Here is a 26,235-nt window from a genome sequence, read left to right as displayed (position 1 = left end):
ACCCATGGACCGTTACTGATTGAGTTTTGTGATGTGGAGAGGTTATGCAGCAATGTCAACTCAGGCAGTGTGGGAGACCTGGGAAGGTGATGAGGAAGATGATGCAGGTGTAACACACCCCACTGCAGCTGCATCAGGTATATCCCGAAGGGAGACAATCCTGGACAATTTATTCACATGAGGGCGCTCAGCTCTAGTGCCCCAACCTCAGTGCACTGCAACTCACGGACACTTCTGTGCGCATATTGGGTGGCCTCTGTACTTTTCCGGCTACCTCCATGATTCTCCGCAGTTGTCTCTGTTATGCTGGTGTTTTCAGTTTCTGTTGTAATGGTGTTCAGTGTACAAGTTGTTGCCAGCATCAACCACTCTATGAGGGCTGGCTTATACTCACCACACAGACATCCAGCACAGGTGTCACTGTACATGTGGCCCTGCCAACAAAGGGGCCAGGCGCACGTGCCCGTAGCCAGTTGCAAAAACTATCTGCGTGTGTCTGTGTGGTCATAATGTATGCATGAGTGCCCCCGGCCCTACAACATTACATTGTGCTGTGTACAGCGGAAGCAAACATGTCACCGCAGGCAGCGGGTTGGACCTTGGACATGTAGCTTTGTGGTCACCCACTCAATATGAAAGAGGAGTGGACTGGGCCATCGTACATAGGTCCAGCATGGGTGTGTGAATGTTTATTGCATGCCTCTGGGTGTAGTTCAGTACTGGAAATGTGCAAATGCATGTGTCTCTGTCGCAGTGTGGGTCTTTGTTATGGGGTGTAGGTGGTCCCTGAAGGGAATTGGACACCCACGTATGTGATCTAGTTCGTCTTCCATGTGTTCGGACCCCACCCGCACCTGTTCGGCCACCTCCATTTGGCATTCTAACACCTGGCATTGGGATACCATGTGTGGCTTGGTGAAGTGTTGGGAACCAGCCGTGCTAGCGGGCGCTTCCTGCTGTGTGGTCTGTGCAGTGGGTGGGTTCTCCTCTATGTAGCTTGGCTGCACTGATCCTGGTGGTGGCTTGCCTGGGATGTCCATGAGCTGTTATAGGGCATCGGTGTCGAAGGTATGGTGGTCCTCTCCAGCATCACTGATGGGTTGTCTGGTCTGCTCTGCTGGAGGTGTTGTTTGTCCCTCTGCAAAGTTAAGGGGAGATGCATGTTGATATTGTGTTGACATGTATGTTGGCTCACTGTTCTTGTTTACATGCAGACTGTATGACAATGTACATTGTGACTGTTGGGGAGGTGCTGAATTTTGATGTGGGACAGTGAACATTTGGACTACATGACCGATGTGAGGTTGTACGCGTACATTTCCGTCTCACAGTTCCTGCTCTGTTAGATGGATGTAGTTGGCCTGTTCCTGCACATGTGCGGAGCCAGTTGTGTCCTCTGTTCTGCTATGTCGGGGTTGCACATTGTACCACAGTGTTGTCAATGTGGATGTGCTGTAATTGCTATGTTGCTATGTGTGTGCTGTAGTGTGCCACAGGGATCAAGGACATGATCCAGGGTCATTGTTGGTGTGCAGTGTGCTACACATCGTTGTGCATGTGTGCCATTGTGCCCACCTCCCCCCGGCTCCCTCGTCCCTAGTACTCTGTGGCTGTGTCCGGACTCCCAACTCCTTGCACCGTCTCCACGCTGATGACTGTGGCCTCCATATCCTGCAGCTCCTCCTGTGGCGCAGGACTCTCAACTCCTGTCGCCGTTGCTGCCTTCCTGTTGGCAGCGAGTTTGTGCTTGGTTTGGCTTTTCACATCATGCCAGCGCCTCTTGGCCTCCTCCATTGACCTCCTCGACACTCCAACTGCATTCACGTTAGTCTAATTGTGGGTCAGTTGATGGTAGTGTTCTTTCACCTCTGTGACGTTGATCCGGTTTTGCTCCAGACTGCACCCCGTCTTCCTCTCCCTCTTCTCTTTGGCCTTCCCCGAGCCTGTTGTTCCTTGCTGGTGGGCTGTGGAGCTTGTGGGGTTCGCGTTGAAGCCATAGAAGCCCAGGTTAACACCAGAACCTGGGCTTCTATGGGAATTCACAAGGGCATATTATCAAGCCCCTTATCGCCGCTTTAGCAGATGTTTCCTGGCGATAAAAGTGGCGCTAATGTATTGCCCTTTCTTGATAATATGGCCCGTGATTCCTAGTGTATAAAGACGTTTCTTTGAGGGATCCACAACTTACTCTTGAAAAAAGCTTAGTACAGGCAGCAAAGTCTGCCTCGGAGAAAGTTCATATGGTTCATGATTGGCAAAACTACAACAATATCACAGTTCAGAAAAAATCATTTGGATAAACAGGATAAATGCTAAGGATTAAAATGAAACAAAAAGCTTAAAGAGGACGGTGGGATCAGTAGTTCAAAATTATCAAAAAATGTTCTTCAAAAACAATTGGAACTAAAGATCCAAAGCATGTCAATAAAGTTCAGTTTACTGGGACCTGGGACTGCAATACAACAGGGTTGGATAGAGGATGTTGGCTTTTCTTCGTCAAGATTTACTTACAACTGGGACACAAGCATTTTTGGCGACCTATCACAAAGGAGCAAAATTAGGTAAGGTTTCGTGAAGTTTTATTTTTGGACTTCTTCATTTTTTGGAAAGCCAAAAGTTCACATCAGGGTAAGGCAAACCGAGCCAGATGAATCTGATGCAAAAAGATTAGGTATGTCATTTCCGCAATCTAGCACCACCTTATGTCTTGATGGTAAAAAGCTCAGAGTCGGACAATCAAGATATCAAAGCATCGCCTTTACCCACCTCTTGCAATTTACCTTTGGAAATTGTTCGGTAGTTGGAAGTCTTTAGCAGGGCAGGACTAAAATCTGTAGCCGGGCAGGCACCCATGAGTTCAGAAAGCACGTTTTCGTGGTCTGACTGGAGTGCTGAATTTAATGGCATAAGTTCCGGGAAAGCAAACCAGGTAAATTGTCCCAATCATTCTCAAGTGTCTCATTTTAGTACTTTATTTTTGAAACAGCTCTTTTCTTTAATGCCTCTTGCTCCAAAAGACCACTACATCTATGAAATACTTCTGTGATACCAGACCATGGATACACAGACAGAGGTCCAATCATCACTGGTACTGCAGGTTTGCTTACAGCAGATGGAACTGTCCCTATTTCAAATATTCTCAGTCTCAAGAAAGAAGTTCCACAGGACACAGGCTGGCTATAGACCTGCACCCATCCTCCTTGTCCTCTATCAAGAGGCTGAATACCTGAGCAGCTTTTACAGTCCTAACATTGAATGCAAAGTAGGAGATGTCTGTTCTTAGACCTTCTCAAAAATAAGAATTGCTTCAGCTGGTAGTCTTCTATATTCTTACTTTCCTCTCAGCTCTCTGACTGGAAAGTGACTAAGTGGCGAATGGTTTCCTCATCTGTGATTGGATTTACAAAAACTCCTAAGTAACACAAACTAAAGTTCTACCAGAGCTATACCAAACCCACGTTTTGCCACACCAGTAAATAGATGTTTCCTGAACTATGCCATTGATGACAATAGGTATCCCAGAGTTCTGGGTGCTAGGTACATCTAAAAGTATGTCTCACTAAAATGTATCTTCATTTCTGTACAAACACCTCCCAAACATCTGTCTTTCTGTCTCTTATGGGTAGGGGATGGGCTCCAGTTACATGATCTGAATGAAATGTACATGGATGGGGTGAGTCAACACCTCTCCTAGGGATAAAAGTAAATGATCTTATGTCTCTTACTTGAATCTGGGTTACAGTCAAATGCCAGTTTGCATATAAGCTCACCATCTGTGGTGGTTCTTGGCACAACCGCAGACAGGACACAATTAGACTGCAGACTAAGATGTTTAAGAAAAGAAAGAATTGACCTTTTCTATCTGTAGACCCAGGATCGAAATTCTGTATCCATCAAAACCGCCCCAACGCTTATCCAATTTAGGGAAGAGTTGATGGGTCGCCTCTGCACAGAACACTAGATCACAATACACTGACCATAAATAACTCATCTTCCTCTCCCGTTACCTGCTGACTTTAAGCTTGCCTGTGACTATGTACAGCACTTTACTGCCTTTTGGCTAGGCTTGCACTATAGAATAACATATACATACCTATCTACATAATCTTGTGAGGGGGCTGGAGGCTCAATGCGCTATCAGCTGAAACACTCCCAATCCAGCAGACTCTTGAGATCTGCTGGTGAGAAACACACATGCATCGAGCACGGATGCAGTATCCAACAGCCAAAGAGTCCACCAAATGAGCAGATGCAACAGTGGCCTGCACTGCGCAAGGGCTTGTGTCTCCATGATGGTAATTCACATGTTACATGTTGTTAGCATATTTGGAATTTGATTGGATCAGACTATACATGTGCATATACTTTGTTACTATTATCTACAGCATATGAAAAAAGTTAAAAGCCGGCCAGAACATTGCCGCCCAACAGCAAGAGTTACGACACAAGGTCTTACAATGGTGCTGTGTTTCAAATATCTATGTGTTCCTCCTATTAGAAGTGTCTATTTATGTATAATTTTAAATACACTTTTTACCTTATCTGTTGAATATGGACTTGCCTTTTAAACTTGTAGAGGATGAAGGCTCCCACTGCTACAAGGCAGATGGCGAAGATGACTAATATCGCCCAGTAGCCACTCCCACTACCTATCCTTTGGGCATCTGAAAAACAAAATACAGGGAAAGGTCTGTGAAGGCACTAGTAGAATCACATGTGAATATAGGTGACACTGGGGGTAAAATGGGATGTACCGGCATAAATGACAATAACGTGGAAAATGGATTTGTTTACAACGTATTTCCATACTAGTGACCAAACGATCAGCATTAAAGGGCAAAAGACTAATAATAATGGATATATATAATACTTGAATATAATCCGAGATGTAGATAAAACCAAAAATCAGGAACCAACAAATAAGCTGTTTTATACCGCTGTAGATTATTGTGCACTCAGCACTACATATAAGCAAGCCCCTAAAGTGGGGTGCATGTGCCCACCAAAACATTCATAACATCCTATTACAGCCTTAGAACCTGCCATAGCGGGCTCTATCGACCATTAAAGGACCGCTTCAACGTTAAAGGCCGAAGGTGAGGGCCTTTAACAAGGGAGTGGGCCTATAATGGACGGCGCTACATAGGGCTCTAAAGGAGCAGAATGTTCACATTTGTCAAACAAAGGCCTCACGGAGCCCGAAGGGGGATGAAATCCCCTCAGGCTCTGTGAGGCCTTTGTTCACAGCAACAGCTGTGAACAAACACTGGAATGTTGATGCTCTGGGATTCTACCAGCCAGTAGAAGCCCGGAACACTCCATTGTCTTCAGAGGACCGCTCAACATTTTAATGATTTAATGATGATTTCCATCAAACAAATCTTTCCTAACGTTTAATGTACCATCTTCAGGGAAGGGCAATAAGAGCTGTTAATTAAACCTCCCCCCGGCCCTTAACAGCAGCAATTATGAGCCTGAGCCACAGGCGAGGATGCCTAATGATGGTGGTAATTATTAACCAATATAACTCTGTACGAAATGGCTGTAAGGTTACTAGCAACTCTACCAACACAAAACAGGGACTGGTACAGAAGCTGCCTCTCACATGTGCATAGGATAAAGGTTGGACAGCCTTGTTGTCTCCAGCACCTACCCTTAGGCTGCTTGTAAGCTGCTCATAAGGCAGGTGTATGGCCCACTGCGACATAAGCACATCAGGGTGGGCAGGAACAGACTGTTCACAGAGCGGGCCTATAACAGTAGTTATAACCCACATAGGGGGCATTGCGATTGGCTGACCAGTACCTAATGTACTCTCCAGCGTGCTAATACCTTGCAATGCATTTTCAAGGAATTTAAATAAAATGACAACAGAAACCATAGGGAAAATGCAGAATTTTTCAAATGTATGTGCATTTGTAAATAAATACGCATTTAGAGAGAGCGGTCCAGGTGTGTACTTGCACCTTTTTTGTTTCATTTGTACATTAACAACTTGGGTAGCAACCTTGCAAGTAAATGTTCCGATCTTCCCCAAGCTGGGCATCGGCCAATACTGGCCCTCTTCTATGCAGACAATGCAGTGCTTATGGCCCGCACCCCTTTGGGCTTTTAGCGAGTACTCACTGATTTTGTTCAGTATTTGCAGAACCTGGGTTTGAAAATCGATATAAGTAAAACTTTTTTAATGAATATAGGGAAAAGAGTTATAAAATGCAGTGACATACTAATTGAGAGCACGAAAATATTGCGTACATCATCCTTTTCCTACTTAGGGATTCTATTCGACCAAGAGGGGAACTGGAGAAATGCGGTGAATTCTTGAAGGCTTCAATTTGTCTTTACTAATGCGGCTCTGCTTAATTTCTCTAGGAAGCTGAGTATCAAGCACCCAAGAGAGATGATGACCATTTGTAAGGCCAAATGTAGGACCACTGCTTCGTATCGGTCTGAGCTATGGGTCTACATTAGTGTTGAGTCATTACAGTTGTAGAAAATGCCTACCTACAGAATCTTCTTGCCCTACTGAAAGGTTGCTCCACCTTTGTTGGCCACTCTGAACTGGGCATTCCCTACCTATCAGATTTGATAAAGATCCAGCCTGTCCTACTCTGGCATAAGCACCTGGAGCTCAACCGAGCATTTGTGAAGGACTGACTTAGATCTGTGTCCGCCTTAAAAATTCCCTGGCTAAAGTACGTCCACCATTTTTCGTCTGATATTGGTCACCCTGAGTACTTTGTCCACCCAGAGGCTCTGAATAGTATCTCCAGGAAAGCATTAAAGTTAGAGTGCATATCATTGCTGGAGTAATCGAGATTGTCTACTGAGTTAACGAAACCTTCCGTAATCAAGAATCAATTGATTCTGACTGCACATGGTATGCAACCTATTTTAGAAAATGTATTAAATGCGCAGCATAGATTTGTATTGACTTGCTTTCGGCTGGACATTGTTCAGCGCCTAACCAGCTTGCTATAAATAACTGGTCACATGAATTAGTGAATTGCCCCTGTGATAATGCATCTAGGCAGAGTACCATGCACATTGTTTTCTTCTGTAAGTTTTATTCAGATTTGAGGACCTGTCTTATTAAGCCATTGTTAAAGCCTTTAAGATTTGTGTAATGCCGACCAGTCTATCTTTACTTGCAATCTCTTCCAAACTTGTACACATGTGCTTTCCTGTCCCGGTTTTTATAGGCTATTAGTCGGAGGAAGTTGTTATAGACATATTATTGATAGAAGGAATATGTATCTGCCTGTTTTATCTGAACCGCACTTGTTTTCATCTCTCGACATATCTCCTTGTTGTTGTTGTTTTTAACTTGAATATTGTACATACTTATTTATGTATGCTTTTATGTACCACCTCTTGATATCGAATAAAGCTTATTTTCGGAAAAATAAACGCATTTGCGGAACCGTGAATGTAGAGAAAAAATATTTGGTGTCTGAAGCATTTGTCCACTTGAGGAACCCACCACAGACTGTATTTCAAACTGGTGAGCCTTGCATTTACATGTTTTTTTTTTTTGCCTGCTGATGTTAAACAAAGCTCCTGGGTTATACTGTTCCGAGTGCTTAATTTGTATTAAAAAAACGTGAGTGGGCCTTTGCCAGAAGTTCACTGCAGGTTTTACCACCCATTGCCCCTGACAGCTCTGCCAGTGACACTACAAAGCAACTACTAACCGTCACACTCCTACAAGTGTGCCACTTCAGACTATACCAGGCTCCCCCAAGCTGTAAGAATAGCTTTGGTGGAGGGTATTATAGTCATTTGTAATGTATACTCAATTAATAAAGAATTGTTGTTGCACTCATCTCTAAATTAGTTAAACTGCGCCACTATGTGGGAGCCTGTAATAAGTGGTTGTGTTGATAACTAAGTGGTTGTGTTGATAACTAAGTGCCGGTGCCTTGTACTGGAAACAATGGGCTCAAATTAAGCACTGATGCATACGTACAAGGAAATGTCGGAGCACGGAGCTGCGCCAAATTTGGCAGCACTGCACTCCAACATTTCCAAAACGCAGGGATGCGCCGTATTTACAATAATATGGCACAACCCTGTGTTTTCTCTAGCACTGGTGCTAAACGTAGTTGCTTAGGACCAACGCAGACTCTCTTGCACCATAGTGCAAGGGTGCCTGCACTTCAGGAAATAATAGTTTATGTGCAGGAAGGAATCCCTTCCCGCACATAAACAATCAATAAGGGTGATTTGTTACTTTTTTGTGTGCTGCAGAATGTAGCACACATAGAAGTAGCAAATCGTCATTATTTAATGATTGTTTATGTGCACGGAGGGACACCTTCCCGCTCATAAACATTCATGGTATTTTGCTCTTTCTACTTTGTGCAGTACACATAGAATGAACAAATTGAGGAGAAAATAAGAGTATTTATCAGCGTATCGCCATTCTAACGCCTGCTCTTGCATGGCATTAGATTTTGGCCCTGCTCAGATTTACAGATCCTTGTAAATCTGTGGCAGCCTAAAAAAGCAATGGGTGTTGTAGCTGAACACCCTTTGCATGCCCTTTTATGCAGATACCTGCATGAAAGGCTACCATATGTACGCCACTTTGTAAATATGGAGCAGAGCATTGCACCTCAGGAACCTTGTTAAAAGTGACGTTCATGTGCCGTAATGCCCTTGTAAATATGCCCCTGAGTCTGTTCCTATGCAGCGTGACTTCCATGTCAAGTTACCCATCTTGTTAATCATACCATTGTCTAATCTCAGGTTCATTTGTCAGCCATAGAGATGACAAGTCACCAGCTGACAATGACGGGTGCATTGCTGACACTTTATTCAATCATACTGATAATTAGACACAGTACATTCTAAGAATGAGAAACATACACATCTCCAAATGTTACCTGAGTCGGGGTCTGCTAGCGTCACCGACACCCAAAACCCTCCTCTTAAAAAGAAACTGATGTTGTGTGCATTTAGGACTTGTTTTATGGTCGTCATTCGCTGAAATCAAAGAAAAAGAACACAGACATTTACTTCTATCTTACTATCATAGCCCAGATGGTGTATTTATTTCGTGGTGTAAAATAGAAATACATAAATATTAGATACAACATTTGCTATTACTTCTGAAAGTTGACCTGTCAGTATTGAATGAATCCCATGTTACCAAAATCAATATAACATTTTCTTTGTTGGTCACAAACTAAACTAATCTTCAGAGATTACCTTTAATGAAATGAAGGAGTTCTTGAAACAGCATTATCACAGCATGTCCTCAGCATTCCTGTTACACTGGGTTTATTCATGCATAGACATGTCAACCACAGAAGCAGCCATTCTACAGCATGGCAGCCATGCTGTCCTGCCACAGTGTTCTCTCCTGGCTGACACATTCCTGCACAAAACAATCCTTTCAGGCTGTTTCCTCTTTCTACGTGTGCTGTAGAATTAGCACACATAAAAATAGGAAAGAAATGAGGAGAAATTTAGATATTTCTCCTTGTTATCAATCAATCAATCAGTCATTTGTTAAGCGCACTACATACCCGTGAGGGTCTCAAGGCGCTGGGGGGGGGGCTGGTGGGGGGGAGGTCCGCTTCTGATCGAACAGCCAAGTCCTTAGTGTCCTCCTGAAGGTCAGTAGGTTTTGGGTCTGTCGTAGGCTTAGTGGGAGGGTGTTCAGTGTCTTGGCGGCGAGGTGGGAGAAGGATCTCCCGCCGGTGGTTGTTCTTCGGATGCGTGGGACGGTGGGGAGTGAGAGGTCGGCGGAGCGTAGCTGGCGGTTGGGTGTGTAGAAGGATGTCTCCCTTGCATTCCCAAGGCTACCACTCATGGTAAGTCTGGGGATGCACCAAAATCCATGGGTGGAGCGTGGGAACACCCACGCTCACCCATGGAATGCTTTCCGGGGGTAGAGTAGTGCTAGGCAGCGACTTGCGCTGCCTTGCGTACTCCAGATTTACCAAGCACCCCAGGCCACGCAAGGAGGAGTTGCGTGGCTTGGTAAATCTCATCTAGGTTCTGTGTCGCCTGATGCATGTATACTGTTAAACCATAGCCTGTCAAGTGTCTGTAAAGTGTATCAGACATCTGTGAGGCGCCAGTATGCCATATCTATGGTCGGAAGTGCCAGGACACAGTTTCCATAGTCTTCAAGGCGTCTGCGAACAGTGCTACCTTTTTTATCTATATATTCTTCATAAAAGCCAGTACGCCTTTTCAGTAAATTGTAATACACCTATACATTGAACATTTTATGTCTTCCCCATACACCCTGATAGGCGTGTGTACAGTGTCCATGCAGCCTTTGCTCTAGGGCACAGGTTATCACTCCTCCCTGGCACTGGGTCCAGAGATTGCAGTCTCCTTCACAAAAGGAGCTACAGAGGGATATAGCGCAGGTCGCCCTCCACTCAAAACTATATAATCATAAACACAGAACCTGCTCTAAACCGGGATAAACACCATGCGCATACCCCAAAACCACATCTTGGTTCTAATCCTCAAGTAGCAGCTATTAAATGCTGTACGTACTGGGTGCTCCTATCCCTAAATTAAAAAAAATTCATATGTATCTGCCCCCAGTACATAGATGGATTTGTATGTTTCTCACACTCAGAGATGGTGTGCAAAAATCCTCCTCTAACAACAATTTCAGAGATCATGTTCATTTTCTAGCCTGCTAGTTGGCAGGGAAGGCAAGATGATCAGGGCACTATGTGCCATCAATTCCTATATGTGTGTTCTACTAAAATAGTTTCCCTTACATCCCACAAAGGCCCTATTTTTTGAGTGGGAGCCTGACTTATGATCTGTGTCAAAAGAGCGTTTTCAAGAAATTGCAATTATGAGTTTTATGGCAAACACCACCTCCCCCCAAATTTTCCCTAACAAATTCCAACAGATCAGGTGACATTTTCTAAGACAGTATTTGTGGAAATAGGTGTGGTATATACATCTTTTCACATTAAATTTATCATTCTCCCCAGGCAAACTCGGAATGCAGACATTCACAGCACCCCTTATATTCTTCACCTTCAAAATCCGTATTTGCCAAGAGAGGCAAATCAAATCCAGTCCCCTGAGTTTGGCCAAACTCAGATTCAGGGCCTATCAGCCTGATTCATCAAGCCGAAATCGGCTCGCAAAGGTCCAGATTCTGAGAATCTGGCCCTTTGCGAGCGCTATTTTTGCATTTGGGATTCATCATCCCAAATGCAAAAATCGGTAATAGCGATTTCGCTATTTCGCGAGGAATTACATTTAAGGAATCTCTATTTGAGATTCCCTAAATGCAATTCATCATCCATTTAAAAATTGCGAATTCGCAATTTCGGCCCGCTATTTACCGCGAGGTCAAACCTCGTGGTAAATAGCGAAAACTTAGAAAAATGCTTTGGACATGTGTGTGCGCAACACCTGTTTCAATTTGCATTTAAGGGGTGCTACAGGGTGTCCTTTGGACACCCCTGGCACCCTTTAAATCGCTATCTTATTTGCGATTAGCTAATTGCTAATCGCAAATAAGGAATAACTCACCATTCATTCCTATGGTCCTGTAGGCCCATAGGAATGCATGGCGAGTTATTCTTTATTTGCGATTAGCAATATGCTAATCGCAAATAAGGAATGTGTAGGAATCGCATTTCTTTATGCAATTTCTACATGAATCCCGTTTTGCAAGTCCTTAATAGCGATTCCTTATGAATCGCTATTAGGGGCTCGCAAAACGGGAGATTGATGAATCAGGCTGTATGTCTCTGTTTACAAGCTGTTCTGCTCTCTCCTCGTGGTGTAACACAACACAGCAATTTTAATTCCTTCACTGTTATCAATTAGTAAAACTCCTCCATTGCTTGGTCACTTCAGCAACTATTGTGGCATTACATCCAGCCCCTTACCTCCCATCACAAATTAACCTGCTAAATCCCAAGGCCTGGCAACCTATAATTTTAAAAATATCTCATTAACATTGTGTCTCCAAGAGTAACCATATCGATTAAGATGAAAGCTTGATTTCCATGTTTTACCTTATCACTCACTATACTTCTCTTCCTCTTCGGTCTGTTTGTTGGCGGAAGCACATATAAGTCAGCAGTTGTTGGCAGGCCTGGTTTTACCACTGTCACAAGCGTTTCTTCGGGGATATTTGTTTCCTGCAGTAAAAAAGACATTCAAAAGTTTAGTTTATTTATAAAACACTTGCTATGTATCAGATGTTGAATGTATGACAATGTGTTTGCTTACCTGGTCTACAATATAAATATAGTTGTCACTTGTTTATTAATAATTCGATCAGTGATTCATTTGTGAAAAATTAAGTGGCAGGGCTCTCACCAGGAGGCAGCTTTCACCAGCTCCTATTAGCGCCGCCCATAACAGAACTACTAACCTTAAAACCCTACAAGTGGGGAGAGGATGTGGCGAAACGGCCAGAGCCACAGACTTTGGAGATGGGGAACCAGGTTCGAGTCTCGGCGTAGGCTCAACAGCCTTTGATTATTGGCAAACGACATCATCTCTGTGTGCCCACAAAAATTGAATGTGTCCATAACTGGTGCTCATGAAAAGCCCTTTGGGTCGAGTTTCTGCTATAAGCACTTGTGTTGTCAATTAAGTGCTGATGCCGACCACCAGCTCAATTTAAGCACTGAATTTAATTTTAGGTAATTCTTTACAATTACTGATAATTAAACATTTGAGGCACATTGACAACCATTTTTGAAAAAGTGGAATTCTAATTATAGTCTTGGAATAAATTTCGTATTATACAGGCATCCACTAAAATCACTTGGGGGTGCCCCTTATAATCTCTTGTAATCTATGGTAGATGAACATCTCCTTCATGCTTACTCATTATATATTCCATAAAACAGACAATTCGCATGAGTATAGTGGATAAATGCATTTGACAATAAAACTCTATGCAAATTTTTCTTTCTGAACTTTATATTGGGCCAGATGTACTAACCATTTTAAGGGTCGCAAATGCTCCAATTCAGCGCTTGCAACCGATTGCAGCACACATAGAAGCAGGAAAATGCCTCAAGGGCTTGCAATGCAGTCACCCGTGCACCATGGTGCAAGGGTGCCTGCGTTAGTGCTAGACAGCACATCGTGCGCCAGCACTGGAGAAGGACAGAAATGCACTGTGCTATTTTAAATACGGCGCATCCCTGCCCTTTCCTTGTGATGCAGTGCCGCGCAGCAAGGTGTCTTGCTGCGCTGCATCACTCCTTGATAAATATGACCCGTAGAGTGCAAAACCGACTAATAAAAACAAAAAACTTTTTTACTGTTTCCTTTAAGTAAAATGGGCTACATTGAAAATAAAAAGTATGCTTTGTTTATAAACAATCACAGACTTGGTGGTCTGTTAGCTCCAGAAATGTCTTCTCTGTTTGACTCCAATCATAGTAAGATGGAAGTTGCGACCTACTTCATAAATAATGGATGAGGTCGGTCAGATTGTGACCCACCGCAATTTGCATTTTTAAGAACCACCCTATTAGTACATACAGTTGATGCAAAAATAAAGATTGAAATTTGCAACCAGTGTCCTGCGACCAGACAGTATTACATCTAGGGCCGTATTACAGAAGTGTTGGGAGTGTAACAGGCATTTGTACCCATTGTGCACGCCCCCAGGGCACTCTGATCTTACAGAAGGGGCCGCAGACGCTTGTGCGTCCCCTTCTGTAATACCGATAGTATGCCATCATCAGAGGGCGCTCCCTCATTCGCATGGGGGTGTGGCCAAATGCAGAAAAAGGAATCCCTTTGCCTCTGCATCCCTGCGACGTATCAATGACGCGGGCGCAGAGGCAAAGAAACTATCAGGAGGAGCACTGTCAGTGCGCCCCCTTGATGTCTGGCCTTAAAAGTGCAGGTGGGTTGCTGCCTGCACTGTGAAACACAGAGCAGCTTCAAAGCAGCCGCTTTCTTTTTCACATGAATGTTTGCAGCTGACCTGGGGGCAGCACTTTCATCCTAATACAGAGCATTTTCTTTGTTTGCTTCAATAGCACCTTTTTAAAGGTGAGCCCGGCGCAAACAGGAACAATGCGCCATGTGGATGATACGGCCCCTGGCCTGTTGTTCCTTGCGCGGAAACCCCAACCTCTACATACTTTGAAAAAGAGATATGTTTAGGGAAGCTTTTCCACCCAATCAATACATTTCTTTTTAATCTACACTCGATTGTTAATATCCACAAGGTTACAACTTTGTGAGTGTTCTCATCATTTCCAGTGACATGGGGTTTAGATTTGTCTGTGCATTAAAAATCACTAACTGCAGGTGGGATTTAGAATCAGATGTGTTCTGCCAAAACGATATAAGAAGTCCATGGGAAATTTTGGGTATTATGGATAATACATTTGTGGGTTAAACTGTTGTGGTCCTCATGGCAAAAACGCCGTTTAGATTTGGAAACAAACCAGGCACAAACTGACAGTCATGGGATGGGTTGTGGGCAGGTGTTCCTCTTTTCCAAAGAAGTATTATTGTTAGAGGGTAATTCCTTCTTCAAATAACACTCATCAATACAGGTTGATTTGAGTGAAAGTAGTTCTTTTTATTCACCACATTATTGTATTCATTTGACTCGTTTTTGGTTTTTCGTAAAGCAAATTTTTAGGGAAAGTGCTTTACAAGTGTTATTTGAACAAGGAATTACCCTCTAACAATAATACTTCTTTGGAAAAGAAGAACACCTGCTCACAACCCCTTGCCTCAACTGTTTACTCAAGGCTGTAAAGGTCTAGAGCCTTGAGCAAAAGTTCCTCCTACAACACCAGGGATTCATATCCAGTATCAGGATCTCTGAGCCGTTCACTCTTTTCTCCACCACAAACTGACAGTCATGCATGGAATCATAAACCTTATCCTAAGTCTCCTACAGCACAACTATAGGTGGTCCATGTTGCACTGATGCGCTGTCAAGTGAGAGGCCCATCAATGCTGTTGGACACGAACGGTTCCCCACCTTAGAGGCTTGTAGAAAGATCGTACTCTGGCAGGGTTTGGCCAGGAAAGTTAGGGTTTTCACAGATAGGAGCGTGGTGCCTTATTGTAGGTCCAACCTTCAATAGTGTTCGATCAAGGGCATGAGTTCAAGATGCAGAACCTCTGAAGAGCAAACTCATAACATGCAACCATATCTCCTCTTTCCTTACCAGCATTCACCTACATCTAGTGATAAAGGGCCTCATTCCTCAAGCCATTTGTGTACACGGATCTGTTTTAAATACTCCAATCGACTTTTGTAATCCACAGAGGTCAGTTTTGTGCTAGTCATGAATTCACCCATACAGGGAATTCTGTGTGAGTAAATCTCCTCCTTTGGGGGGAGAGGGAGTTCCAGAGAAGGAATTCCCCAGAAATTTCTGAGTACATAAAAACGTAAAGATTTGTTTGATATTCACAAACCATTTTTGACTCCTCTGCTCCTGTCAAAGGCAGAATTAAATTCCTTTCCAGGGTAGAAAGGGGAAGAAACCTCCCAAAGGTTCGTGTGGTTTTAGGAGTAAGGGGTTATACACACTGAAAAAGGTTTCCCCTTGGAAGACGAAAGTAAAAATGCAAGCAAGTGTATGTGCACCTGCTCTGTTTTTTTTATCACTAGCGAAAATATCAAAGTGAATATTTTCATATGCAAAAAGTGAATCCATAAAGGCCGTTAGTCAGAAAGATTTTGATGTAAATAGGTCTGACTTATGCTTGGTTTATTATTCCTGACGTACTCATGGAATTCAGTAGTAAGCCAGGACTCATCCAACTGTAAATCACAGCAAAATCTTTGTGAATCTGGCTGAAACCTTTTCAAGATTCCGCTCATGAGGAAGCAAGTGTTATAGGTATGAATGTCTGACTTGGAAAATGTGTGTTAATTTCAAACGATTGTAAAACTGCGTACATGAGAGATCGAAAACATGTAGATGCAGATTTTTAACAGTTTTTAAAACTCAAATCCAGCAAGTGTTTATATAAAATTGGATTATCAAGTTCTTCTGTGTGGGCCTGGTCATGCCCTTTTGCACAGTAATCAGGACAGGGGCACAGCTCATCCCTAGCCATTCTGTCCAGAAGACATTCACCTCTCTGCATCCAGGCCCTTTTGTCCACTGTCTGGGAGAAATGCACATTACACCATAGGAGACCCTTTAACAGTCAGATGACCCTTGACAATGACAGAAAGGCACATTTTACTTCGGCAGGAAAATGCCAACGTTCTAGAAGTAAAAATGGACGGAGTGTTGAGCAATGCAAGCACTCACCCCCAGTCAAATGATCTGGGTGTAATCCATCATCATTCTTTAGCTCACTCCAGCACCCCAGTTCAGACATGGCCATATGCAAATCAGTCTGACCCTGTACCTCATGGGAGCAGTCCAGTCCGAACTGCTAAGTATGTCTTCCCTGGACCGGAAACAAGCATCCTGGGACCGGTTTCTGACTAATCAGCCGTCATAAGCCAGGCTAGCTTGAATCCAGTGGCAAAGTGAGCAAGGGACCCACGTCTGGGCATACCTTGCTAACTTAGGGCGAACAAAGCAAAACCAAAGGCGATGATGGACGGAGTGTTGAACAATGCAAGCACTCACCCCCAGTCAAATGATCTGGGTTTAATCCATCCTAATTCTCTAGCTCACTCCACCACCCCCGTTCAGACATGGCCATATGCAAATCAGTTTGACCCTGTGCCTCATGGGAACAGTCCAGCCCGAACTGCTAAGCCATGTCTTCCCTGGACCGGAAACAAGCATCCTGGGACTGATTTCTGGCTAATCAGCCGTCATCAGCCAGGCTAGCTTGAATCTAGTGGCAAAGTGAGGAAGGGACCCACGTCTGGGCATACCCTGCCAACTTAGGGCGAACAAAGCAAAACCAAAGGGGATGATGGACGGAGTGCTGAACAATGAAAGCACTCACCCCCAGTCAAATGATCTGGGTTTAATCCATCATCATTCTTTAGCTGATCTCTGTACTGTGGTGAATGTATGACATTGTTCTGCATGCTGTCCATCAACTGTTGTTTTTGCATTTGTCACCCCGAGTGGGACGGGTATGCTCAGACGTGAGTCCTGTGCTCTCCATGCCACTGGAATCAAGCTATCCTGGCTGATGAGGGCTGAAAGTCTGAAACCGGTCCTAGGATGCTTGTTTCCAGTCCAGGGAGGACCTGGCTTGGCAGTTCAGGCTGGACTTTTCCCATAGCGCACAGTCAGGACTGATTTGCATTTTGCTGGGTTCAAACTGGTATGGCATGGTGAGCAAAAAAACAATGGATTTAGGCCCAGATCTCTGTACTGGGGTGAATGTATGACATTGTTCTGCATTCTGTCCATCAACTGTTGTTTTTGCAACTTTCTAGAAGTGGCATTTTTAAAACAGTAATTTAAAACCCGACTTGACAATTAGGTCTCTTTTGAAATTCCTATTCCAATGAGCCCTTTTTTAGGTCTCGTCGAGACCTATTGCTGCGGAGATGCCTCTGAAGGGACACAGAAGGGTGCACGAGCGTCGATTTCCCATCGTGGGCGCGCACGCCCAGCTCCCCCCCCCCCCTCCCCAGCCGTGCACATCTCAGTCAGAGTCAGCCATGCCTGTCTCAGTCGCGCGCACACACACACACACACTGCATACACACACGCTCACACACGCTCTCACACACACACACACTGCATACACACACGCTCACACACGCTCTCACACGCACACACACACACTGCATACACACACGCTCACACACGCTCTCACACACGTTCTTACACCCCCCAACCTGCTCACGCGCACACACACAGTCACACACGCGCATCCACACACTCGAACTGAACATCTCCTGTCTCGCTAGCCTGATGCACCAAAACGCAGTCCCCCGACTCACCGGGCTGACTCAGGACTCCCCCGCTGCTCTCCAGGCCGGTCTTTCCTCCTCAGGTCAGGTGTGTAGGGTCAGCGGCTCAGGCGGGGCTCTCCATGACCACTGGAGCCCCGCTAGCTTATTCCCGCAAATCTTCCGGCTGGCTTCACGGGCTTCTCGATGACGAGTTTCATTCCTATACGTCAGATGTGCACGCTCACGGCACGTGGAAACGCGCACAGCGTGACTTTGAGTGCGCGGCCTTCGTGTAGCGTCTCAGGAGCAGCAAGCAAAGAACTGGTCGGTGCCCGATAGTGCAGCCTGCTTCTATTGCGGAGGTTCTTTAGGTGCCAGTGTATTAAGGTAGGATTATTTTCATTTTTAAATGTCCACTTTTCCTCATCTGCCGTTGTCAGCTGCCCTGTCTCTTTCTGTCTCTCTCGCTGAAACGGTGCTTCGATCCCTGGTGAAATGGATCCAAAAAAGAAAAACTTTTGTTGGAAGTGTTTCTGACATCTTGCAAAGTGCAGCCTCAGGCCTCTTGCTCCTTGATGACCTTACTTTGATTGAGGCCACATTTCTTGCACAAGTTTGCACCACAGGCAGACAACAGATGAAGTAGGTAGTGGCGCTGCAGACTTGGGCACACTGCTGCAGGTATGGCATGATCATGATGTGCGGCGTGCCGTCCGACGAGAGGCTGCAGGTCACAAACAGCACTCAAAGGTCTGGCCCCCCCGCCTACCGTGCGACTCACAGCACCCACCACCCGACGTCACCCGTGGCTAGCAGAGAGTAGAGAAGTTGAAGAAGTTACTTCGAAGACAACACACATAGTAAGTACTAGTAGAACTTTACTAGTAACGCTCGTCTGACTGTCTGAGGCAGCCTGCAGTGCTCAGACATGGCTCTCTGCCATTCTAAGAATGCGGCAACTAAATGTAAAGTAACCCTTCCGGAGTCACATTATACTAACCAGGCCGGGCCGCCAGTTTCTCGGCTTTTCCCTGTTTAGAATGTGAAGTGCGTGGTGCGGCTGAGTTCACAGATCAAAATGCAGGGAGTTCTAAACTGTTTCCACATCACATGAAAATCACGGATCGTGCTTACTTACAAAGAGTGAGTCCTACTTGTCAGGCCATGTAGAATCAATGGACGAGGTGGCGAGTGCCCGGTCTGTGCTCGGTAACTGCAGACCTCCCGTGTCCATCAATGCACACTTGGACCGCTCCCTGCGGGCCCTCACAGTCACCTGTCATAACAGCAGTGCACCCCAGACTCTCCTACGGCCTTTGGAGTACTGGAAGTAGGGTCTCATAGCACCAAGAAGCGGCGTGTGTTTCTGAACGCAGCCCCCCTCCCTTTCTTCCACAGACAGGGGCCGGGCATGGAGGGCGCATCCAATCCTGTGCCAGCTGCTCGACCCTGCTGCTGAACCCTCGGCCGAGCTGGGGAAGAGCGTTCCAGAGAAGCTGGAGGGTAAGCTCTTGGCAGACACGATCTGGAGGGGTGCACGGGGCTGGCTAGGGTGTTGGGGATGCACACATTACTGAAGAGCCTGTTGGGAGTCAAACGAAGTGTCCTCCATCATCCTATGGGGGTGTCCGAAAGTCGGAACTTGACATTTTTCAGAGTTAGGGACGAGTGACTTCAGTGACTCTTAGACGAGTGTGAGGCAGACATAATGTGTGCTGAGCTTTGTAATTTAATTTTGACCTTAGACTTTCAAATGGAGCCAGATAAGACCAGTAAGGACCGAGGTAAGGTGGTCCGTTAAACTTTCAGGTTTAGAAGTTGAAAGTGCATGAGCAGGACCGCTCTTTTTATACCAGAGTTTTTTTTAATTCAAATATCATACCTCGCATGTTTCTAAGATAAATCCACGTTAGTTCAAGTGGGGCGGCTTCAGCTTTCATATTCTCCGTCAAATACTAGTTTCTGAACGGGCACTCTGGTTAGGTCCGACTTTAATCAGTTGCAATAGTGTGCGCGCTGCCACCATTTCACTGCTAACGTTGAGGTAGAACCCTGCCTCCTTATTATACCTGGCCTATGGTTCACTAGTAATGTTCGCTGCATAACACCTCAACCACATACCCTACCTTAACCGCTATGTTTGGCTGTGCTGTCACTTTCCACAGAAACGATCTCTCCTTGTCTGAGCAATTATTGTCCAGTATCGCAATCAGGACAGTTGCACCTACGTATATGACTACGTATATGAAACTGACTGCATCGAACACTTACATCCCTGCCTAGTGCTACGTGTTAAGACTCGTAGTAGGTTTTGAAATATAACACCACAGAGCTCTGGCTGCCAGCTATAACCTATGTGGGACTGTGTGCCCCTCAACCCGAGGCTTGCCCAGTACCCGGAGCATGTCTGCGAGTCAGCTGACGGTGTTTGGCAGCTGAGAAGAGATGTTAATGTTGGGGCCTCACTCCATCAGTTGTGGGCCTGGTCCCACTTGTGACAGAAAGGCCGTGGAGCCCCCACTGATGCTCAGCATCCTGATCGGTTTGATTGATGCTAGCAGCAGGGACAATCCAGGGACCCAGTTTGGCAAAGGCTGGCTAAGACATCTGAGTATTAGTAGCTCAGCTAACTTGCTATGGCTGTTATTAATAAATGAAATGAATGCTTCAATAATTCTGAGCTGCTTGCATCCTGGGCCTGTAGTGTTCTGAGTCTTAGAATGTGCACTCTCGCGGTCTGACTCTGTCCTGCTTTCAGCTGCCTGCTGTTAGTGCACTTTAGTTCAATTACTTCTTAGTGTCTTGTTGCTCAAGTGTAATATTTCTGATATGTATGTTTCCCTCATCTTCATTGCTTGATTTTGCTTGCGAGAAAGTGTCACTCATATTTGTTGAAATGTCACTCATAATTACACTGAAATTATGAAAATGTCACACAAAGCATTCTGAAACCTTGGCAGCTGTGGGTAGGAAAAAAAGTCTATACATGTATTCCACTGCCTGACATCCACCCATCTGTACCCATATGTTTCAAGCTCTGTCCTTCTGATCATCTTATTTGCACTCTCAGGGTTCAAAATACGATAAATAAATAACTAAAGCATTACAGAGCGTTCACAAAGTGGCCAGATTAGTTTGATTAACACCCAAACACAGTAGTGCCACTTTACAGAGTTTGCCAGCGAAGCACTGCTTTTTGTTTTCTCCTCTTTCTTTGAACAGCATTGTTTTCCCTGGGTGATGAGGTGCACCATTCCTGGAGGTACTGCAATAGCTGGTTGATAGGTGGAGTGGAAACCGATTAATGTGATCCTTATCCGCTTTTTTCCTTATTTTAGTTTATAAAATGCGGACCACGGCTCTGTGTTTAGGAATGTAGTCTTTTTAAACCATACTGCTCACGGTTAATAGGATATAAGCAATGGACCGTGATACTGGTCCCTCCAGGGATCTGTAGTGGTGCTTAAAGTTTCAGTAAAAAACACTCTTGATTTCTGGATAATGAGTATAAAAGTGTTAAGGTAGCCATGTTGTTCTACTTACATTTCACATGCTTTACTTAATCTTGCATCCATATGAGGGTTTGCTTTTTCCAGGAAGGTACTTTTTTTTCCAGGCAGCATATCACTCTTGTGCATAATTTGAATTGTGCCGCATCCAGGTATATATAGCCGGGCACAACTGGGTTGTAGCTGAAGGCAGTGTGGGTGTCTCAGTGGGATAGTATGGTGTTCATTGGGGGATGTGGCACTACGCCAGAGCTGCCGAATTTTGTTCTGGGGAACCAGGTTCAGCCTTCATGAACAGTCCACCAGACCACTCTCCTGAGGGAGCACATTCCCATTGTAGACCTTAGAATCCCCAGCTAGACCTTTAGAAGCCCAGGCCCAGCCCCACAGCACAGCCCGACGGCGGCACGTGACATGAGTGAGAGTCACGACGCCGCAGCCGCACTACAGTGAGTGAGTGAGCTCAGCTGACTGACTGAGTCCGGACTCCGGCGGTACCTCTCCTCGACTTCCGGTAAGTGGGTCTGGGTTACGGACGGTCCCGGGTGGTATTAACTTAAAACTGCCCACAGACTTCTCCCACCCTCAGCTACCACCTGCCAGCCTGGCCTGTAGACGTTGCTGATTTTGCCTGTCTGGTGTCCTATCCGTCTCCATTCACGCTAAGTTTTTGCTCTTCTTGTGGTATTTGTGCTTGCTGTAGGGAGTGTTTGTGGTAATATCAGGGAAATCCATAGCAAAAGTTGGCCCACCAGACGGGCCCTCAAACAAAAAACATGTCTGTATACTGATTTTTCAGACCAGTCCTTCTGGCACTGCTAGATGCACTGTAGGCCAGCCTCCCTGGAAAATGGTGAACAAGAATTGATGCAATTGTATTTAGTGATAATGTAAAACCTAATAGTGATTGTATGTAGGTTTAAGACATCTGTGGAAGGGTAAAGAGCATATGGTACAGAAGAGAAAACTGGCCCACTTGCATTGTAAATGCTTCATGTTATTTAAAAACATAAACCACTTCAAGCTTTTATCGGTTTACAAAGCACTTGGAAGGGTCAAGTCAGTGTCCAGGATCTACTCTGCGGAAACTAAAATAATGAATTCTACAACAATGAGATTTGTTATGGTTGTAACCTTTGGGCAAGGGCTGATATATGCATGCATGGGAGATAGTGCAATTCTTCTAAGAAGAACACTATATTGTCGCATTAAACTGGTGTAAGACGAGAAATATCCACTGCAAATGGTTGAGAAATGTCCATTGCAAATGTTGTTGTGCCTGGTTTTCCACTTTTCACTTATTACAGTATGAGCCCTTAAACTGCTCATTTCCGATTATGCTCGTGAACTTTTCTCCTAGCCCTACCTAGATGAAATTATGGGGGCAAAAGTGTGCAGAATCGCTCCCCAAAAAGTTGTTCACATGTTATTCCCCGATATATACAGCAGACTTTTTGTCTAGTTTAAAAAATGCCCAAGTATGTTGTGTGAATGGTACTTATTCTGTAATGTTTTTGCTTCGGTTATTACTAGACAACTTGAAATAAGTCCCTAATGGTTATTTACATTTATCTAATAATAACATACATATAACTGTGTTGTGGATAGTGCATAATTACAGTGGTGTGATTAATGGGGAATAGTTTGTGAGAATGCTAATTGTGCAAGTTTTACTCGCTCATTTCCTTCTCACATACTGATTAGTCCCAGCAGTGACTGCAAGATAAACCTGTTGGTGATATAGAATGTATATTTGTCCTTAAAATTGTTTCTGATGACAATTTGTGCATAATTTGAGACATGCTAATTTGGGCTGGAACTGGTCTGATTGGAGTTGTTTTGGGCTTATATTTGAGCGGCTATGGGCTTGGGACGGGTCTAAAAATCTGGCAACACTGCAGTGTGCGCCCGTAATGTATTTGTAACCGATCTGCCCAGCCGCCGGCGGCACCGCGCGGCTTAATTCAGACACACTAATTTCTGTCACCCACCGTCAACAGCCACACTGACACGACATGGCGCCGTGCATCTAAGGCATCTTGGTGATAATTATCGCGGTCGCAATGTTGTGCAGGCCGGCGGGGGACGATTCAGTCACTCAGTCGGGGAGAAGACTGCAGAGGGCATCATGCACTGTGCTGCAGCTCTGCGGTCGCGGGTCCCTGTGCGGCTCATGCCGAGATTTGAGGTTGTTTCGGGCTGTATGAAAGTTTGCGGGCGGTGCCACAAATTCAATGGTGGCACCTCTCGCAGCACTCCTGCAGGCAGTTCGCACCGGCCCGGGCCGTCAAGCTACCGCAGCTGCTATTAATTGTACCCCGCCGAATGCAGCCAATTCAGAAAAGTTACCCAGGAATTGTAGCGCCAAGCGGCCTCGAGGAAAGTATCACAGGCCTCACAGTCCCCCACTGAACTCATGAGGAGTCTGTACAGCAGCACCCCGATCACTGTGTGGAGGCCGCAGGCAGGGTGGCAAACAGTACTGAAATAGCGGCCTCGCCTGAGCACAGCCTGTCTGCAGTGCGGCAACCAGCACTTGTAGACCAGAGTGCGTCACTGCCTGCAAGCGTCATCCCCCGTGCAGCTTCTGGACACTCAGACTCATCTGCGACCGGGCCGCCGCCCAAATAGGTACCAGCCCAGAGCCTGTGTTTAAGTCTATAAATGGATCATGTTATTTCTTGTCCTGATGCTCTATTTCCTTGATGCTTCATTATTGCCCTCTATGATGCCTCATTATTGTGTCCAGTATATGCTTTTTGCACTCGCTGGTGCCATATTATTGTTGTGTCCGGATACCCTAGCAGGTGCCTTATTATTGTCCTCTTTGATGCCTTTTTATTGCCCCTGTGATGACAATATAACCCCTCTGATTTGCTCTGCTGCCCTCTCGGATGCCCTATTACCCCATCTGAAGCACCACCTTTGTACTCCGTCTTAGACGCCCTGTTATTGTCTTATCTAATTTGCTATTATTCCTGCCACTGATGCTCTGTTACACCTGTATGGCCCTATCATTGTCCTTTCTGATGCCATGTTAACCCTCTGATGCCCTCTTAAGGCCCCCTCAGATGCAGTAATATTGTTCTCTCTAACGTAGTATGATTTCTTTATTTACTGCCCTGTTATTAACCCATTACCCGTGATATTATTGTCCTGCCTCATGCCGTAATTGCCTGCTCCATCTGTCCGTTAATACCCCTTCCGATACCTCATTACTGCCAACTTTGATGCCAGTGTTGCCCTCTCTATTGTTCTGTTAATGTCTCCTCTGAGGTCTCATTATTGCCCCCTCCGATGCGTTTTTGCCCGCTCTATTCCCTGTTAATGCTCCCTCTGATGCATTCTTATTGCCCCCTCTGATGTAGTTATTGTCCTTTCTGAAGCCCTGTTATCGCCCCCTCCCCTGCTCTGTCCCTCGTTTGTTTATTTTGAGGTCTTGAAGGAGGAGGGAGGGGGTCAAGAGAGCAGTAAGTGGTTTTTAAGGTTGTTAATGATGGTGGAGCGGTTAGCCGTTGCAATTAATGAAACAAAAAATATTTTACATTTTATTTAAAAAATTAGATTAACCACAGTACTCTGGGACCTCATGCACACCAACTTTAGAAATCCTAAACTGTCCTTTGTTGGATTTGGTGATCTAATCTATGTATACAATACATGGATGATTTGCTATTTAGTCCCATACACGTTTTCTTCCTAACTTCTCTTGATAAAATGTTTAAAGTGTCACATGATAGATGTAAATGCCACTCATAAGTAGAGTATACACATAAAAATGACATTAATATGCATGCTAAAATCTTGGCAGCTATGTGCGTTAGTCCAACCACTGATGCGTGGTACTTGGCAGGGCTCGTGTAATTTATATTTATATGTTTCCCTCGTTTCATTGCTTGATTATGCTCCGGAGAAAGTGTCACTCATATTTGTGGAAATGTCGCTCATATTTACACATAAATTATGAAAATGTCGCACATAGCAAACTGAAACCTTGGCAGCTATGGTACAGCTGAGGTGCATGCTCGCACGCTCACGATGTTATCCTTCGCTTGTTTTAGGACTTGTGCCCCGAGTAACATGGAATACGGAGACTACTCTGGGGTAATATAAATTTGGCCCAGGCTTACTTAAGAGATTCCGGTAATCGGGCAGGGACACCAATCCAGTTTCACTGCCTGCACTTTATAAAGAGTACATTTTATTAAGTTGTGCTCTGCTATGATCTTTGTGTTGCGCCCTTAACAAACTTGTAATCATCTTCTGAAGCATTCTCCCAGTTTCAGTGGCACGAGCGTCAAGGGGGCACTCTCACGCTAGAAATAATTGACCTTTAGATAAAAAACAAATATGCTGCCCCCTTGGAAAGGCATCCAAACCCTCTGCCACAATGTTCTATTGCGTCACGCAAGCAAATGTGCGGGTCTTTTTCCGCTTCCGGCAAGAACCCTGGAATTTCACATCTCAACCTGCTAGCGTGTGTTTTTTTGTTTTGAAACCTCCCTGTTGTTAATCACCATCACCAAAGGGCCTCCTGTCTGTTGCAACATGCTGATTACTAGTTGGCCGTGGAGGTTCGGGCAGAAATTCTGGTTTCCTGTCACATGTGACTGGCGCGAGCTGTGGTTCGAGCCGTCAGTCCCTCTCAGGGTTGTTGGCAGCACGAAGCGCTGAGGACTGGCACAGCACCCATGGAAGACTCCTGGGAAGGGGCGATTGGTGCGGACTGTTGAAATTCAGAGCCTTCACCGCGCGTGCCAGTTGAACGTGGTCACCCTCACGAAGAGCGCGCGCCGTGTAAGGCAGCCACGGAACGCGAGTTCACGCGCCTCCACCCAGGGCCTGCAGCTCCGATCCATTCCAGCGCACACTGCTCGACCAAATGCTCGCCACAGCACC

At 45.1% G+C, this 26,235-nt stretch overlaps 1 protein-coding gene across 5 annotated transcripts in view; it reads right to left on the bottom strand.

Annotated features, from left to right (window-relative positions):
* SORCS2 (sortilin related VPS10 domain containing receptor 2) overlaps positions 1-26,235 on the bottom strand; it is a 2,165,153-nt gene that overhangs the window by 50,883 nt on the left and 2,088,035 nt on the right. For 4 of the 5 annotated variants that reach the window (XM_078678523.1, XM_078678525.1, XM_078678524.1 and 1 more), the window contains exons 23-25: positions 12,018-12,143; positions 8,889-8,988; positions 4,538-4,664 (exon numbers count right to left, since the gene is read on the bottom strand). In XM_078678523.1, the coding sequence (XP_078534649.1) occupies positions 4,538-4,664; positions 8,889-8,988; positions 12,018-12,143 (353 nt within the window). The remainder of the gene's footprint in view (positions 1-4,537; positions 4,665-8,888; positions 8,989-12,017; positions 12,144-26,235) is intronic. The other variant, XM_078678528.1, reaches the window with a different exon arrangement.

This window comes from Lissotriton helveticus, chromosome 2_2 (assembly GCF_964261635.1).
Source record: "Lissotriton helveticus chromosome 2_2, aLisHel1.1, whole genome shotgun sequence".
Taxonomy (NCBI): Eukaryota; Metazoa; Chordata; class Amphibia; order Caudata; family Salamandridae; genus Lissotriton; species Lissotriton helveticus.
Note: the sequence above shows the minus strand (reverse complement) of the source record. Positions and strands in the feature narration are given on the sequence as shown.